At 43.7% G+C, this 18,545-nt stretch overlaps 1 protein-coding gene across 2 annotated transcripts in view; it reads left to right on the forward strand.

Annotated features, from left to right (window-relative positions):
- arhgap20 (Rho GTPase activating protein 20) overlaps nucleotides 1-18,545 on the forward strand; it is a 63,072-nt gene that overhangs the window by 9,984 nt on the left and 34,543 nt on the right. The window contains exon 1 of one of the 2 annotated variants that reach the window (XM_074657878.1): nucleotides 17,948-18,175. The exons of the other annotated variant lie outside the window; for it this stretch is intronic. Within the exon in view, the coding sequence (XP_074513979.1) occupies nucleotides 18,101-18,175 (75 nt within the window). The 5' untranslated portion in view covers nucleotides 17,948-18,100. Of the gene's footprint in view, nucleotides 1-17,947; nucleotides 18,176-18,545 lie in introns of those variants that run through there. 2 annotated transcript variants of the gene reach the window in all.

Raw genomic sequence — 18,545 nt, forward strand, 5'->3', positions numbered from 1 at the left:
GACTGAGACCATAAACTCATGTTGACAATGTTTACTGAGGTAATAAATCAAGAGAGAAGTAGGCTCATTTTCTCAGAGACTTCTATACAACCAGACTTCTTTATACAACCAGAGGAGTCGCCCCCTGCTGGCTGTTAGAGAGAATGCAATGCCGGATAATGCCCACTGTTTTTTCTTCCAAGATAAGCCAGTTTCCATCCGTCTTTCTTTTTCATTTCTGTTGAAGCTGCCCCCGTCATAAGAAATTAAAACAGTTAATCAACACAGTCTCACGGCAGTTCGTAAAATAGTCATGAAATTTCATTTATTTGATTTGTGTACATTGACATTGATTTTCCTTTTTTTCGTGACGCTCAGCACGGCTTTTATTTAGTTTTGTGCCAGCAACACGTGACGCACATGTCAATTTCCACTCCAGTCTTTTCAAAATAAAACTCCTTAGTTAGGTTTAGGAAAAGATCACGGTTAAAGTTAAAATAACTCTGGAAATGTCGCAAATTAAATACCGAAGTTACGTGACAAACAAGTCAACGTTAACTTCTGGTTTCACACGGGACACAAACAGCGTTTGCCGCTCTTTATACTTCCCGGGTGACAAATACGTGGAAATACATACGATTTGATTTCGTGCTGACCATCGTTTCTATGTACACGAATCAATACATTAAATGTATGCTGACTATTTCACGAACTGCTCTGTGACTGAGCTGGTCAGTTTCAAAGGAACAAAACACTTTGATGTTCAGAAACATGTCTGCTTCATTGCTATTTATACGACTACTGTGTTTCTAGTTATCATAACTTCAATCTCAACACCAAACCTATTCTGCTGTGCCACTCAAACACTGCATGTTCCTAGAAATGTAGATGTTATGTTATGCAAAATTATGCAAATCACATATGTAGCCTATTTTGGAGGTGTTAGATAAAAGTGAAGTTTATCTTGCAGAGCAGCTCCTCAGCAGATAAGGTGTTCAGATGTGGAGACGGAGCGAGAGAAGATAGTGGCTCTCCACATGCTGATGGAGAGAGATGAAGGGCTGCTTGGTGAGAAAGAGAAAGAGAAAGAGAGAGAGAGAGAGAGGGATGAAAACAGAGAGAAGTCGCTCAGTTCATCAGAGCTATTTTTAGTCCGGGGCTCGTTATGCGATGCCACTATTTCTCCTCCACAGTAGCCGGAGCTCTGCTATGGCAACACCGGCTGTAATGACTGATGAGCGAGCTTACATTCGCCTCCGAGTGTGTGTGAAAGTGTGTGTAAGTGTGTGTGTCCCTTTACCCCTCTATGGCGCGCTGCCAAGGAATAAACAGAGTTGTCCATTAGTCTCCTCGGTATGACCGTCTTCAAAGAATCACACACACACACACACACTGGTTGGTTGACACTTTCAGTTACTATTTCTAAACTAAATTTGATCATAAAATCATCCTGAGTTTACTGTAAGAAGAACCAGTTGTTGTGACTTCCTGGCAGCAAAGAAGGTCAACTTTGCAGGTTCTCCTGATGGCTAAATACCATCCTTAAGAAAAGGGATTGAATTCCCCCCAAACAATCAAGGTACACTGATTTGTTTCAGTAAAAAACAAGGAAACATATTTAGATTCGTAGTTTAGACTTTTAATAAATAATGTCCACACAGATTTGACGTTGCTCAGGAGGACAGCCGTGTTACTACAGATTTACTGTTAAACTGTGAGTAAAAGCTTTCCCACTGATCCTGTCACCTCGTCGGGAGATTTAATAGTGGAAACATCATCATGTGACTTCTTTCCAGCGCTGCCTCTTCGTTTCCAATGAACGTTAAACAGTTGAGAGAAGACATGAGTCAGACTGGTTTAAGGAAAGTTAAAAACATTTCCCCACCAAGGCCAGTAACATCATTCAAAACGCCTCCGGCCTGTTGTAAGTAATGCAACTTTAGCCTGAGGACTCAGAGCACCCTGGATGTCCTTACCGTACCGTACCGTACTTTATGCTTCACGTTCAGCATTAGCTCATGCATTAGCCATGGCCGCCATGATGGCGGTGGTTGTCCTTCCTTCTTCAGTCAGTTTGGTTCTCTATTGGCTGTCGTTCTTTCCCATGTGACGGCGTCATCGCCTGTCCTCGGGGTTTCTCGCACACAACAGGATATCCCATTGGAAATGTTGGACATGTTTAATATTTACGATTTGAGATCGATGCAGTCAGGATGGACTTTAGAGCTGATCGGGGATGTAAAAAACACTCTTAAAGGGACTGTATGCAACTTTTTACCCATATAAATAATTTTTTTTATTGCCAGAGTGTGAACAGGTGGTAACCTAATCTAAAAAATTAGACCTTCCATGAGTTTCTGGGTTTCCTTTATCAGCCTATAGATTGCTTTTAATGTGAAAAAACCCGGGAAAAATCCAACGGATGTGACGTCATGCACGCTCGCGAGTGCCTTTATTTTCAGCTCCGCTTACACGGCTGACAGTGTGCAACCATAGCTAACGTTTGGTTAGAAATGGAGTCCATTAACGCCAATAAACGACCAGCCCCTACTACAACTCAGACTCCAACACACACTCCACGTGAGCACAAAAAAAACTAAAGTTATATCTGATCATAAGGCCGTGTTGCAAAACAGGAATGTGACCGACGTCGGGAGTAAACTAGGATCAACATCGGCCGGGCCTTCGATTCATGGAGGGACCTTCGTTTACGAGCACGAGCAACAGGACGCTGACTGTCATTGACTTAACGGCCACAGGTGTCGCTGTTAACAAGCAATTTCTGATTCTTACATAGAGTCCCTTTAACATACCTCACACCACAGGAACATCTGGAAAGATCATCTTTAGATCCATCAAACATCAGAATCAGGGCTTTGCTGACGAAATTTTGCCACATAGGTGTCATTTGACTATGAAAGGTATTTAGAGGAAACAGCTGCAGGCTTAAAAGTTGATAACTGTATTTCAAAGTCAACTTTGGCTCACTTTACTGACAGTATATCATTTAGTTTGGAGAATGCAGTTTTGTTTCCGTACATTCAGTCATCTTTGGCTTGCGAACACACAGAGATGCACACGTGCTAAAAGATCCTAGTTTACCACAGCAATCGCTCCTGGTAAAAAAGAAGACAATATAAAAACTTTAGCCTTACTCTATACACAAAAACCCAGAAGAAACATCTGTTATTTAACATGGTAACATTTCCTCAGAGTGAGAGTGGTACATCAGTGATGAGGAGGATGATGAATGATACAAAACCCCACCACACATTCAAACATGCACCCAGATGTTGACACAGCAGGATGGTTGTCGGAGCAGAAGTCCCGTTCTCTCCGGTTGACTCTCGGCCGCCGCTGCTGCAGCGCGTTTCTCCTCCTCCTCGACGGGACAGGACTCATGACTGAATGTGCAGCAAAAAGAAAAAACCATTACAGCACTCAAGGCTCCGTTTAAAAATAGCAACAGGCGTTCCCTGGAAGCAGAGAGGGAGGGAGGGAGCTGGGTGTGTGTTTCTGTGCACGGCTAACACATTTTTTTGTGTGAGTTAGCATGTGATTACTGGGTTTGCGTCAGTGTGTGTTCACGGTTCATGTGTGTGTGTTCTGAAGTGAAGGCGGGTTAATTGTGGCTAGAAAATGGAATAAATTGCAATTCTGGTCCAGATCCTGGTTTATTTCTGGCGCTGTATAGCCAAGACGTGCCTTCTAGTGTCATTAACACACACACACACACACACACACACACACTAATAAAACCCAGACCGTGCCTCCCCTGCTCCTGCCGGGTTAGTGAAGCCACAGTGGAACAGGATCCTGTCAAATTACAACTTAAGTTGAGCCGCTCCCTCCCTCGACCTCGACCTCGGATCAGCTTCTCTCTCTCTGAGAGCTGCCGTAGGAACAACCTCCATCCTCATTCAATGTCAACGGTATAAACTATTTGCCAACGTGGAGTTCATATGTATGATTCAGTCCATTTGCACGAAAAGTTGTATGAATGCCACGATAATGTGCACGGCGTTAAGCGTGCAATAAGAACGCCTCTCTTGTTTTTGGTGTGTCATGTAGTCTGTACTGACTGCAATGTAAACGGTGTAGCATATACGTAAATATGCTCCGCTCAGAGCTAGTGACGTAGAATAAAAAGGGAGAAAGACTGGTGACTGCTACTTTCTTTTACTTTTACAGCCCTATCTTTAAGTAAATGACCTGAATACTTCCTCCACTGTCTGTCTGCTACTCATTATGTCTCAGCTCTGCTTCACATTCATGCTCAGTCTGCAGTCTTCTTCTGTTGACCTTTGACCTCTTGATTATTGTCTGTTTGTGATGTTCATCTTCCAGAGAGAAAGCTGTCATCTTTTAGAGAAAACAAAACCATTAACGTAACATATAACTCTCCTCTTCATCGTGGCGGTCGGACTGAGTTGAGTTGAGCCTCCACTGATGCTCCTGACCTCTGGAGGAATGCAGGCTTTGACCTCCAGACCTTTAACCTCTGCTGCTGCTGATAAGAGACGGCGTGATAGCGATAGCAGCTCACACACACAGCGCCCTGCAGAGCCGACGCCGCGGATGTCGGCGCTGACTGACTGACGCGCTCACACAACACACACAAACGCCGGCAGATGGGCTTCACAATCAGACACACACAATCAGACACACACACTCTGCAGCATGCGTGGTTGAGGCTGCTGACTGAAGTGAACATAAACACACTTCTCTCTCTCTCCGCCTCTAAACGCTCTGATTATCTTCTCTCTCTCTGCTGCCTGTCTGACCGCCTCCTGCAGAGAGACGGAGAGATGTCATCTCATCAACTCTCTCTCCTCCTCTCCTCCCTGCTGAGCTGCTTTCACACACTTTATTGAAAGACTCTCTCAGAGGAATGATCCACTCTTTCATACTAATCAACGTCCAGCGTGCTACACATCATTACCATCTCTATTTCATGAAGGCTTTTCCATTTTCTTGTTTTACTAATTGTCTTTTAGTTGTGATGTGTGTGAAGTGATGTGTTTCCTAATCTATTTATTTTTTGTAATACAGACAAGAAGAAGTTTATTTGTATAGAACCTTTCACACACAGAGGGAATTTCTTGAAATGTCTTGTTAACAGCGACACCTGTGGCCGTTGAGTCAACGAAAGTCAGCGTCCTGTTGCTCGCGCTTGTGCTCGCTCTACATAGACTCAGCACAGTGAGGAGACACACATCAGCTAAAAGCACAATATCACTCTATAGTTCAGCTGCTTGGCAGTAATGTTAGCTGACCAGACCAAGGTCTCTCCATGAATCAATGCTGATCCTAGTGTTGGCTTTTCCCGCCTCAGCCTCCCGACCGCGGCCGGAGGGAACGGGGGAGACACCGGAGTTTTGGTCGGAGACGATAACGTTTCTCTCTGCGGAGCCCCGTCACTTCACAAGACACGGGAAACCTCTGTTGGTCTGGAGGAGCTGCAGCAGTTATTTCTGCACAAACGTCCACTGTACATTCACTAGATATTCTCAGAGCTAAACTAACTCTTCTGCAGTGTGGAGTGAGCAGCATGCACATGAGAGGTGGAGAGAGAGAGCGAGAATGAGCACGGTGTGTGAGTGAAGGCAGGCAGAGGAGCAGAGGAGCAGAGTACAGCTGAGACTCCGGTCCTAGAGAACAAAGCTACAGTGTTTCCCCTGTGTCTTCTGACCGCGGTCGGGAGGCCGAAGTAGGAAGATTTAACACTTTAATTTAAACTCGGCTTGAGAGAACCGCTATGATACTGAAGGAAGTGATGTTTTCTAAGCAGCCTAATTCTTCGCTCCACCTTGTCGAGCTGTCAGACGGGTTGCTGCTGCAGGTCTGATGGGGTCTGGTGAGGTCTGGTGGGGTCAGGGGTTTAAAGCCCCCTCAGACCGGATATGAGCATATATCACACGGCTTCGTCTGGTTACTGACATTATTACCTCGGCTGGCTGCCGGCAGGACGGCTGTTTGATTGACTGGATGAATGTCGATGTAAAAAGGGGGAAACAAGTGGTGATGCACACAGCAAGGTCAAATCATTATAATAGTTATTATTATTGCTAATCACAAATATCCAAACATAGTCAATGACATAAAACAGCATTTAAGAGACTGGAACCAGCGAACGTTCAGCATTTTTGAACTGATAAATGACAATTAACAAATAACTGATGAATCAACTTTCAGCTCTACTAGTAAGATTGTTTTTTAGTTTAATGAGGACAGCCTCATGTACACACTGTTTCACTGGCAGCTAAGACAACCTAGAAAAATGCTCAGACGAGCTCCTGCACGCCGTCTCTGACTCGCCAGCTGATCCGCTGAACGGAGGTCAAACCGTTTGAGAGCAATCTTCAAGCTTCAAGCTCTCCGTGACGTTTCAGGGCTCCCATAGAGAAACGTGACCGCTTTGTTCTTGGAAATCAAACGATATTTAAATTCACCATCATCTCTGCTCCCGTCAGTTTCAGTAACTCATTTTGCTCTGATGATGAGTAAACGTGAGCACATTTACTGCGGTGAGGAATGCCGCTCAGAGGATGTAAGAACGACCTTTGCGTGGACGGATGCCGACGTGACTTTCTCTGCTGTTTGGATGAAGAAGTCTCAGGCTGTGTTCTAACCCTCACACTATAGTAGTAGTAGTACGTAAAGTAAATCAAAGTTGTATTTTTTTCGATTATATTGTAATAGTGGTACGAGTTTGTTTTCTTGTCCGGTGCTTTAAGAGCTGGTTTAAAGGCTAAAGCCTCGTCTAGCATACCGTAAAGTACATCACTTTAACTGTTTCATACTACTGAGAAACGCAGTATGCAGCACATACTGTACACTGCATACTGCGTTTGTCAGTAGTATGGAGGAGGCAGTTTTGAATACAGCCTCAGATATTTAGAAATCTGTATGCAAACATTATCTGGCAGCGTGATGATCATCTGTGATTACATCAACAATCCTGAAGCAGCTCCACTGTGAATGCAAACATCCAGTCAATCACAGATTTAATAGCATCTGTACCAACCAACTCTTGAACCCTGTTATCAAAACCATTTTGCATTCTTCTCCGTGACGACTTTCTTCATCATTTTGTTGTTCGGTTTGGAGAAAACAGCCAACACGCATGTTGTTTATGGAGGAATATACAGTATAGCTGCACAGAGCTGCTGAGTGGTCGTGCAAACGAACATCCACGGAGGTCAAACGTGACTGATTCCTGTTCGGGAAAAAGAGAATTAGAAGGTGACCTTTTTGTTTGGAGCTGTCATTGTGTAGCTGACGGGGTCACGGGGGTCAGCCTGCAAGAGTGTATAAGCCGGTAGTTCCAGTATTCAGGCGGCCCACGGTGTAATTAAGTAAGGTTTTAAACTTATTTGATTTTGCATTAATTGATAAGATTTTGTAAAACCTCAGATTAGCTTCAGTGACTTTATGTTTTTAGATATTTATTTCTACAATATCCAGCAACTACAATAAGGTTAAGGCATTATAAACGTTAGGGAAAGAGAGTGATTACGGTAAAAGACTAAATTACGAACTAAATTGAGCGATGCAGCATCGTCCAATATGAACATTAATTTGCGGGACTACTGGGCCGGTTTGAAGAAGGTAAGGCCCCATGTGATGCACGTTGAAGTGAATATATCATTAATAAAATCAACAGGGATTTGGGCAATTATTATTATTTAAGAACATAGAAAACATACAGTTTTAATAATAATAATAATAATAAACTTTATTTATATAGCACTTTTGTAAACAAGGTTACAAAGTGCTTTTCAGAAAAAAAACAATAAATCAGCAAAAAATAAAATACAAACAACAGAGGGATCATAAAAACAAGAAACATCTGGGGATAAAATTCATTTTATTAAAAAGCAGAATAAAATGTCCAGAGAGGGATGATAAAAGCCAGCATCATATTAATTATTCAAAAATGCTTTCCTATATAAGAAAGTTTATTTATTTAATTTGCTTTCCTCAGAGCCACCAGACTCCATTGACAGAAACAGTCATTTTTAACCTCGCTGATCATTAAAACTAAATAAATCTCATTAAAACCGTCTTTGTTTGTCTTTCCACTGTTCTAACATCATCAACTCTGGTTTGAGAGTTTAAAAGAGAGACTGAATAAGTAAAAGATATTAAAAAGAAGTAACCACCGTAACATTTTAACTGTTTACTAACCCTGTTTTCCAGAACATGAACAGAAAGTCATACTCATCTACTGGATATTAAGTAGAAAGGAGGAGCAGGTTTTCCTGCGTTTAAAAAAACCTGTATAAATGCGCATATGTTGGTGGGAACATGTTTTTTGTTTCAACGTGCTGGAAGCAGAGAGGTGTGGTTTACTGCAACGTGACAGGTAGGGCCAGATTACTAAACATCTCACTCATTTGCATATCTAGAATAGCTCGCTTTACTCCTCGAGGCGTTTAGACGAGGATCACATTAACACATTTAGTGGTTCGGGAAATGTAGTGGGGCGAGGACAAGGTTTGTCTCTTATAGATAATAAATGTGAATATCTGCTCCATTTCACCACTTCATCACTAACACTGTACAACCGCATAGAAAGATAATCCCAGGAATGGCTCATTTGCTGTTTGATTGGTTGATCCATGCATGCTCACATGGACCCCTGCTGCTCTCACATGGACACCCTGTAGGGTCCAACCTGCTGCCGACACCAGCTTGACCTCTCCACTGAAACCAAACAGTCCGGTCAGTCCCGAGGAGAGAACCCAACCTGTCCCGCTGCTTCCTCTCACATACTCACGTACATGCACCAGAGCACACACATGTTTCGATTCAGGGACCAAAAGCAAACAAGCTTTATACATTAAATAATAGTATAAAAACTAATTAGGGCTGTAAATCGATTCAAATATTTAATAACGATTAATTGCACATTTTTGATCTGTTCAAAATGAACCTTAAAGGGAGATTTATCAGGTATTTAATCCTCTTATCAACATGGGAGTGGACAAATATGCTGCTTTATGCAAATGTATGTATATATTTATTATTGTAAATCAATTAACAACACAAAACAATGACAGATATTGATCCAGAAACCCTCACAGGTACTGCATTTAGCATAAAACAATATGCTCCAATCATAACATGGTAAACTGCAGCCCAACAGGCAACAACAGCTGTCAGTGTGTCAGTGTGCTGACTTGACTATGACTTGCCCCAAAACTGCATGTGATTATCATAAAGTGGGCATGTCTGTAAAGGGGAGTCTCGTGGGTACCCATAGAACCCATTTACATTCACAGATCTGGAGGTCAGAGGTCAAGGGACCCCTTTGAAAATGGACATGACCGTTTCTCCTCGCCAATATTTAGCTTAAATTTGGAGCGTTATTTAACCTCCTTCCTTCGAGCTAGTCTGACATGGTTGGTACCGATGGATTCATCAGGCTTTATAGTTTCATATGATACCAGTATCTTCACTCTAGCTTTAAAACTGAGCCGCTACAACCTAAAAATCACAAGTTGTGTTATGCACTAAAGAAATTAATGTGTCAATGCATTATTATTGCGTTAACTTCGACAGCCCTAAATAAAATAATAACATAACACTAAACTAAACTAGACTAGACTCATAGAGCTGAGCCACAGACTGCTGTATGTCTGACAGACAGTCACAACAACAACAACAACAACTCATCGCAGTGTGTCAATAGCATCCGTCTCTGTAGGGACACTGAGCTAATCAGATTAACGGGGTTAGAGGGTCTGGAAGGTGGAGGAGGGGTCTGTGTGTGTGTGTGTGTGTGTGTGTTTGTGTGGAGGGGGGGTTGTAGGTGTGTGTGCGTGCCAAGCAAGAGAGCAGATGTAACGGGCCAACAGCGAGGCTCAGACCGTCTCTGATTCCTGTCTCAGTATCTCTGTCTGTCTGACTGAGTGAATGATCGTCTGTCTGTCTGTCTGTCTGTCTGTCTGTCTGACAGTGTGTCTCAGACGGGGGGGCGGGGTTTAGGACAACACAGAGGTATCGGCCAAGTGGCAACTCCAAGGGGTCACACATATCATGGACATAGTTTTGGTTTTATCTGCTAAGACTTTGAGATATCTGTCTTTAGCCTGTTTTACACAGAGATTCCACAATACAGGAGCAAAAGAGGCGTGACGAGCGACAGCGTCGGCGTCTCGTGTGTGAGTTTAGTCCCTTCATTCTGTGTTTGTACCTTTTATACCAAACAGCGAGGAGGCGAAATAAAGGCAGTCCGGCCTTGAACGGGCTGTTTGAAAGAGGAGATTTCTTTCTCCACATCAACACAATGCAGAAGAATAGAATTGAATTTGTTGTGCTCAAAGCTCTGAAAAAAATATCTTCCACTGAACATTTAGTCCCGATAGAAACTGTGAGGTTTGTAGACAACAGTGAATCAGCAAAATCAGATCCCACTACAGGTATGCAATATGTGTTTTTGGTCATTTGTGTTAACTGGCCCTTTAAAGCACATTCAGTTTCAGTCTCACTTCAGGATTTATTCACCTTTCATCCTTTAGTTTCTCTCATTTTTCCCAGAAGAATGCAGTTTGACTCTGGAGGGTTCAAAGGTCAATGAGAGTAGACTCTGATGTCAAAGTCCTGTAACACCCACCCCCTTCCTACTACTTCTCACACTGACAGTGAAAGCAATCCTGGCTCCGATTATGCTTCATCCAAAACAAACTACGAACTACGAAAGTTTTGCAACGCAAACTAATAGAATAGTTAATAATAATTTTTTTTTGGGGAAAAACCTCTGAAGAAAAGACAAATAAATCAGTTCATTACAGAAACTTTAAATCACTTTTAAACCTTCTTTACCTGACAGGATGACAGATAATCTGCTAAACTAGCTGCTTTTCAAGTCACAACAAGAAAAAAGTAGACCTGGTTGTAATCTAGAACCTGAATCAACAAAATCTAAAAGCTAAAAACAAAAAAATGATTGCAACTTTCAGTATATAATCTGGTTTAAAGCGGCCTTGAAGTGAGGAAAACTCAGCTGTTGGGAACTTAAAACGCCCTGAGGACGTCCCTCCAGCCAGGTCTGGTGGAGGCCGGCGGCCTGCAGCTAAACCCACAATTTCCATCTCCATCACAATGTTGTTTAGCCGTCTTCCTCCACCTGAGTCCCTCCCTCTCACCGCAGGCCTTTGTCTCAGTCTGGTTCACCCAGTCTGTCTCCACGGCCCGATCCGCCTCGGCCTCGGCCGCGCCACAATGTTTAGACAAAGTGAAAGAGCCAGAGACACGCTGGCTGTGGAGGAGAGTGATGCGAACAATTTTCCGCCTTCTCGTAGTGTGTAACTGCCCGCGCTGTTTGTCTCAGAGGGTTTAAAGGCTGGATCCGTAAATCCCCCGAGCGGTAAACAGACGACGGACTCAGCATGTGAACACCAAAACAGTGGGAATGAGAGGAGGGCTCCTCCTTAGTGCAACATTAAACTCTAAATGTTAGCAATTCAGAGTGCTTTGCATGTCTTATGTATGTACTTTGACATATGTTTGGGGTCCTGTTTACTGTCTTACTGGGGCTTTGATGGAGGGCTTTGGATCATGTTAGCTTAGCGTAGCTCCTGGTGGCTCCGACGTTGCCATATTCTGTCTTCTTCGCTCGCTTGCTAACCGTAGCCGCCGGAAAACCAACATTTAAATCCGCCCGGTTCTGTTGAGATGTTCTTTTATTTTGGAAATACGATGCAACAAACAGTTAGATGATGAGCACCAGTAGAGTTTATCAACTATTCTAAAGCTGCATATTGTTTTTCAAAAACACCGAGAGTGACCAGAAACTACAGTCTGAAGGCCTTTTCACACCAACTCCGTATTTATTCTGTGTTTTTTAATCCGTACATAAACCTTGGACACTGTGTCCGATGCGTTTTATTATTCTTTTTCAAACATTTGCAGGTTGTTCTGGTACATCGTTCGTAGCTATACTTAAAGTAATGCACTGTAATTCGTATATATATCCCACGCTATCTATTTGTATATAATCCACAGAATTGTGAACCAGGAAGTATAAAGAGTGACAAACGCTGCGTAGGGAGGAGTAAAGAAACACTGGACTTTGGCCCAGGAGACCGCTGTTAGTGTCCCGTCTGAAACCAGAAGTCAACATTGATGTAACTTCCGTACTTAAGTAACGACACTTCCAGAGTTATTGTAGCCAAAACGACAATGTTTTCCTAAACCTAAATAAGTTGTTTCCTGTAACGAGCAGAAGTTGACACGTGTCGCTGGACATTCGTAGGAAAACGCACGAAAAATGAGGAATAACTTTTCGTAAGATATCATAAATCATTGTATGAGGATACGTTGAAATTCAATACAAGACAAAACTGAATTCATTACGTGGGTGCGATGGATAGCGCTAGTCCCAAAGGCGTCTAATGAATGAATGACATTAGCAAGAAGCTCTCGTTTAGCTGTCTAGAGCTCAATCACTACTGTCTAATCTTTAGTTCATCCTTTGTTTAGAGACCATCCCTGATTCCAAACTGTTCTGCAATCAGCTGACACAATCTACCTTTAAATCCTGCATCTCTGTATTCTTTGATTTCTTAGTAGTAAAGTGCTTTATGCTGAGAGACGAAGTGAATGAGTTTATCAGACGCCAGTTTGGAAGATGATGTTTGCGTGTACGGTGGCGCTGAGTGGTCAAACAGGTGCCATGCTCCGACGGCCCGTTATTCCAAAACCTAAATAGTCTGAAACACAGCTAGATATTCCAAACAGAGCACATGGCTAATTATTATGCTAAATGACATCATCGGGCCTTTCCGGTGAAGGCATGACCCGCCCAACTCTACCTCTGGTTGGCTTACCCTGATTACCTTAAACCTAACTAATCTCACTCCTCATGCCTAAACCTAACCAACCCAACCATGGAAGGCATTAAAAGCAAGGAGACGTGAAGGTCCGATGATGTCATTCTGCATAATAATATTTGTTGCATGGATAGTGTGTATTTTCGGAGCAATAAATCGTCAGTACAATTGGCAGTGTCTGGTCAAACATCCCTCTTTAGGCTTTAACTAAGAACATCTAACCTGGTCCGAAAACGTTAATGACGGACGAAAGTTTCGGAGTCGGTGTGTAAACGTGATTGACACCGCGTGCGGTCGTATTTATTTTTGAACGTGCAACAGTTTCCTCTACACGGCAATATGGTTAGAAAAATGTAAAAAAAAAAAGAGGAAATTTTGCACCCACATGTCATCTTTTCCAGAATTTGTAGAGCCGTACCTCAAACATATGTCGTCCAGAAACCATCTGAATTATGCTGTTCAGGGACAAAAATGTATTTTTGGCAGGCAACGTGGAAGTCTGGCTTCTTAAAGTAGCAACAGCGGCGGTGGCGGCGACAACGGCGGTGGTGGACGCTGTTTTGGGTTACAGCAACTCCCTGTCTGTCTGAAGCATCTCTGTCATCCATCACACATCCATCTATCCATCTATCTACGCATCCAGCTTCTAAAGCTGCTCATCATGTCCTTGTGGCCTCTCCTCAAACGCCCTCCACATCCATGTGTGTTTGTTTTCAAAGGAGGTAGAGTGCTCTTTAAATAGATATTCAGCTATGTATAGTGTGTGTGTGTGTGTGTGTGTGTGTGAAGGTGCATTTGTATTTACAGTGCAAAGTGCAACCCTAACACCCCAACCCTCCGCAGACAAGAATGAAGCCTTGATGTCAGAGTTCTCTGGACTCTCTCCAGCTCATTTTCTCTCTCAGGAATCGACTGTTTGCCATCCAAGTTCGCTCTCTCTCTCTCTCTCTCTCTCTCTCTCTCTCTCTGCCCGGCTTCAGGTTCTTTAATAGCCGGCTCTCCAGGCGTGACGGACACATTCCCTTTCAGACACACTTAAAAGGAAATGTCAGATGATATTCACGTGGACACATATTGATTCCTTCATTCGAGGGAGGGAGGTTTAGATCAGACTTCCCGTTCCTCCCTGACCTGGAGTCCGTCTGCAGGGCTCGGTTCAGGCACGAGGAGAATCTGTTTGTGACCAGAATAAAATGTGTGTTTTGAACTTATCACGGAGAGATGTGTTGTTGTTTTCTTTTGTCATGGATACCGAAAGAAAAAACACACTTTTTATTGTCACGACCCGGCGTCTTCCAGAGTGGAACAAAGAGGAGGTCGAAACAAAACAGTGGCAGTCGTGGTCGACCGGCGGCGTTTCCAACCGCAGTCCTGACACACCCTCAATTTAGTCTCGCTCTTTTTGCTTCGTATCCCTCCAGACAGACTCCTCCTGACAAAGAGCAGCAAACTCAAAGCAGCCATTTAACCCCTGAACCTTAAAGGGAACATGGATCGGAGAACAAATGTGACTTGGCCGCGCGAGGCTCCTCGATGACAGGATGATTTAGTCGCAGAGAGAAAGAATGTAGAGTTGAGGGCAGACAGAAGCCGATAGTATGTTTCATGCCTGATCAAAGGGGGGATGGCCGAGCGCTATCAATGCTCTTATCATCATATGCATGCCACCTCTCAGGGGACAGATAACACGGAACAATTGTTGCATACCTTTGTGTTTGTGCAGAGGAGACGAGAGGCTGCTGGGGGAAATAATCCTGTCAGGTAGACACTTTTTAAAGATTTTGGTGATGCAGCCTCGTCTCTGCAAAAAGAGGTTCGGATTTTTTGCAAAAAATTACTTAAATGAATATTCAAGAAACTGTTAATGGTTATTCACTTCCAAGCGTCTTTATAGCATTTAAAGGACTAGTGTGTAACAATTAAGACCTTGGCACACCATACCGGCCGTCGGACAGTTTGGGGCCGTTGGTGAGCGTCTGTCGGTTTAGTATTTTTCGGTGTGTCCCTCACCGTCAGCTCTAGTCTGTCTGTGTTGGAAGTTTTTCCGCCGATTCAACATGCTGAATTGGCAGCGGAGCCGGCAGAGCTTGTTCGGTGAGAGAAATCATTCAGCGTCAGTGCACGAGAAGAGAAACGGGTGAGAGGAAAGCAAGAAAACAAGTTTTTCATCTTCATCTTATCTGATTGTTCCAACACACAGGTATTTTCACAGCGACATGAACATCTGGCAGGAAGCTAAGTGGTGACGCCGCTTTGTTTCATGTACGTATCAAAACAACGGCTTGTATATCCGCCGTCCTCTGTCTTCCTGTTTCCCCTTTTTGGATGACGAATACAGACTACCGCTACCTGCTGGTGTGGAGAGTTATATCCTCTCACGCAGGCGCAGAACGTACGTGGTAGTCGGCCGCTGGCTGTTGTCTTTACGGTGTGTTCAAGTGCAACTTTTTGGCCAGGACAAAGGCGACGTGAGGCAATGCAACAGTCGCCCTTCATCGCTGCTAGTTCTTTGATGTCGACTTGGTGAGTCTGGGGCTTAAGAGGAAAAATACGGTGCACCAACACATTCTCACTCCTAACTCGTCACATACCAACGCTCTAGGTGCCCGTCTAGCGATAGTTGTGGATGTGTCAGGGTCAAAATAAACTTTTCACAGGAAGTTAGGTTTGGGTAACACAGGTAGGGTTAACTTCATTGACAAAAAAGACTCACAGGGCTGACGATACTAACGAGTCACGTGACTAACAGCTGACCATCCACCGACCCTCCAGCGCGCCCTAAGAGGACTCTCCTGCTCTTAATACGTCACTTGCTCTGACCGTCTAATAATGCGTCGCATACAGGGCCTCCGTGGGTCAGTATCAGGCGCCACTTACCAAGCGGCGGTATTTGACGAGTTGGGAGTAAGAACGGAGTAAGAGCGGAGTAAGAACGGAGTAAGAGCGCTTCAGACGTTTCTCAACGTTGAAGTGTGTAAACATGTCCTACTAGAAACCCAGTAAAAAGTATGAAGCTGAAAAAGAGCATGACATGTCCCCTTTAACTGTGAAACCAAAGCACACAGAGATGTTTAAACTGTGTTTGCATGGTCAACAAATCAGTTTAACTCTGATGGAGGCGTGTTCAGTCTTTTCAAAGTCAACAGTCCCACCCACTCGGGGAATGACCCTACTACAGTACGGTACACTGTAAGGTACACTGGAGCTGCAGCTAGAGGGCCCATGCGTCATGCGTCATGCCTATGGAGGAAAAAAAAATCGTGTGGACATTCCTCCTCATCAGTCCTGTTATGTTATTCTTGGCTCTGGGAGGACATTCTTTACACCTGGCCTGGACTCCCTGCTAACCGCCATCCTGTCCTACGAGAACAGTCAGCTTCTATACGCCAACCGCTGCCAGACAGGGAGAAACATGTGATGGGCCCTTCAAATAAAAACACACACTACAAGCTGAGAGTTAAACCAAAGCTCTCAGGTACATGAGCTGCATCAACATGTGAGGATTAGGACAGGAAACGACCAGAAGGTAGTTCTGCCTTCAAAATAAAAGACTTGGCAAAAACATTTAGACAACTGTGGCAGAGATGATGAGATTATAATAAGATTATAGAGACAAAATTGAAGCAACACGTTTCTGGAAACGCAGAAAAGAACTTAATATTACATAAATTTCCACAAGTAACAAACAATATGTTTACATCATAACTCAAATTAGATTATCTTTGGTGCATAAGTGTAAAGGAATAATTCACATACTGGATGTTTAGCTCCACTTTCCAGGTTCTGCCTGGAAGTTAGTTTTTCTCTTCTCATGGTCTTTCAGGCTATTTGTATTTTTAATTATTTACAATCATAAGGGGACTGATTCCCTGTACAGTGACATATCCTGCTGCTCTCAGGATTTTGTCAGTTGTTGAACCCCCTGAAGCAACTTTCCAAAACCTCTTAAAACCAGATTTTGAAACAAGATCCCTCTACAAGACGTGGTGACAACATAAACTAATAAAGCAGGACTAGCTTCTGTTGATGTTGTGTTGTGATGAGGTGGTGACATTATCCACTCACTGCTTCTGCAGAGACACATGCTGGATTCATTACTCTTAACACAGTATGAGCCCTTCGGCCTGAATGATGGAGAACTGAATTTATCTCGACTTTATACGCTATTTTAAAGGGACTGTTTGTAACTTTTTACACGTATAAATCTACTGGGTCGGTGTCCCATGCGCGCTCGCGTGTGGCTACGCTGTTCAGACCGCTCCTCTGCCTGCTTGCCTTCACTCACACAACGCGCACGTTCTCGCTTCACCTCATTTGCATGCGCGTTCACTCCACACTGCAGAAGAGTTAGTTTAGCTCTGAGAATATCTAGTGAATGTTCAGTGGACGTTTGTACAGAAATAACTGCTGCAGCTCCTCCAGACCAACAGAGGTTTCCAGTGTCTTGTGAAGTGACGGGGCTCTGCAGAGAGAAACGTTATCGTCTCTGACCGGGTGCCGGTGTCTCCCTGCGGGCGCAGTCGGGAGATGATAACGTTACTCGCTGCGGGGCTGAGGCAGGAAAAGCCAACACTAGGATCAGCATTGATTCATGGAGAGACCTTGGTCTGGTCAGCTAACATTACTGCCAAGCAGCTGAAATATAGAGTGATATTGTGCTTTTAGCTGACGTGTGTCGCCTCACTGTGTTGAGCGATGCTCGTTCATGTCTATTTAGAACGAGCACAAGCGCGAACCCGACGCTGACTTTAGTTGACTTAACGGCCAACAGCACTTCTGAAAGTTACAAACAGTCCCTTTAACCAATTATCCAATGAATTGCCTTTTTGTCTTTGTCCATTTTGACTCTGGTGAGGACACAGTAGTGTTGAATCATTAGTCTGTTTTTTTAGTGTAAATGTGGAAGGTCACGCTCAAATATTTCCCTTTATCTCGACTTTATACGCTGTTTTAATTTTGCTGCTTCACATCACACAAAAAAAACAGCCCTGTTTCATAAACTAGGTTTTATTTTGAAAAGTCAGATAGGAAGTGGTGCGTCTCATCTCGGCTGAATGACAGAGAGAGAGAGAGAGAGAGAGAGAGAGAGAGAGAGAGATGAGGCGGAGCGGAGACTCAGCAGAGACCTCAGACTAGTAGAGACACACAGACAGACAGACAGAGAGGCTTCACCTCCTCCTCCTCCTCTTCCTCTCCATCATGGGATAAACGGATAAACTTGTGGACTAATTAACTCGAGCCATCATGGGAATATACCGTGGATCTATCCAGTACCAGTGTTGATGGACAGCATGTCACCGCAGCAGGGGACCATGGGACAGAACCGGTCCGACTCTCTGACGGGAGACAACAAGAAGGTACAAGAGACAGACGCTCCTCTGTGTCCTCCTCTGTCCTCCTGCTGCTGATGGAGAGCTGCTCCATGTGGACAGATCTGTGCGCTTTTACGCACCGAGCTGCTCATTGAGGAGACATTAGTTTATTCCAGTTGCACTGTTAGGAGATGTGAAACTGCTGTTTTTTGGCATCATAGTCTCATAATATCCTGCAAAGAACTCTCATAGGTTGTGTCTATTTTAAAGAGTTTAAAGACCAAATTAGAGATGAAACGTTTCTCTATAAAATCTCAGCTTTTGGGCTTTCATTGCATTGTTTTCTATCATTTGTTATTGAGTTCTTTTTCTTGATATTCTTGCAAATGTGCAGAAGTTTGGCTACTAGTTTGGT

Source organism: Sebastes fasciatus, chromosome 14 (genome assembly GCF_043250625.1).
Source record: "Sebastes fasciatus isolate fSebFas1 chromosome 14, fSebFas1.pri, whole genome shotgun sequence".
Lineage (NCBI taxonomy): Eukaryota > Metazoa > Chordata > Actinopteri > Perciformes > Sebastidae > Sebastes > Sebastes fasciatus.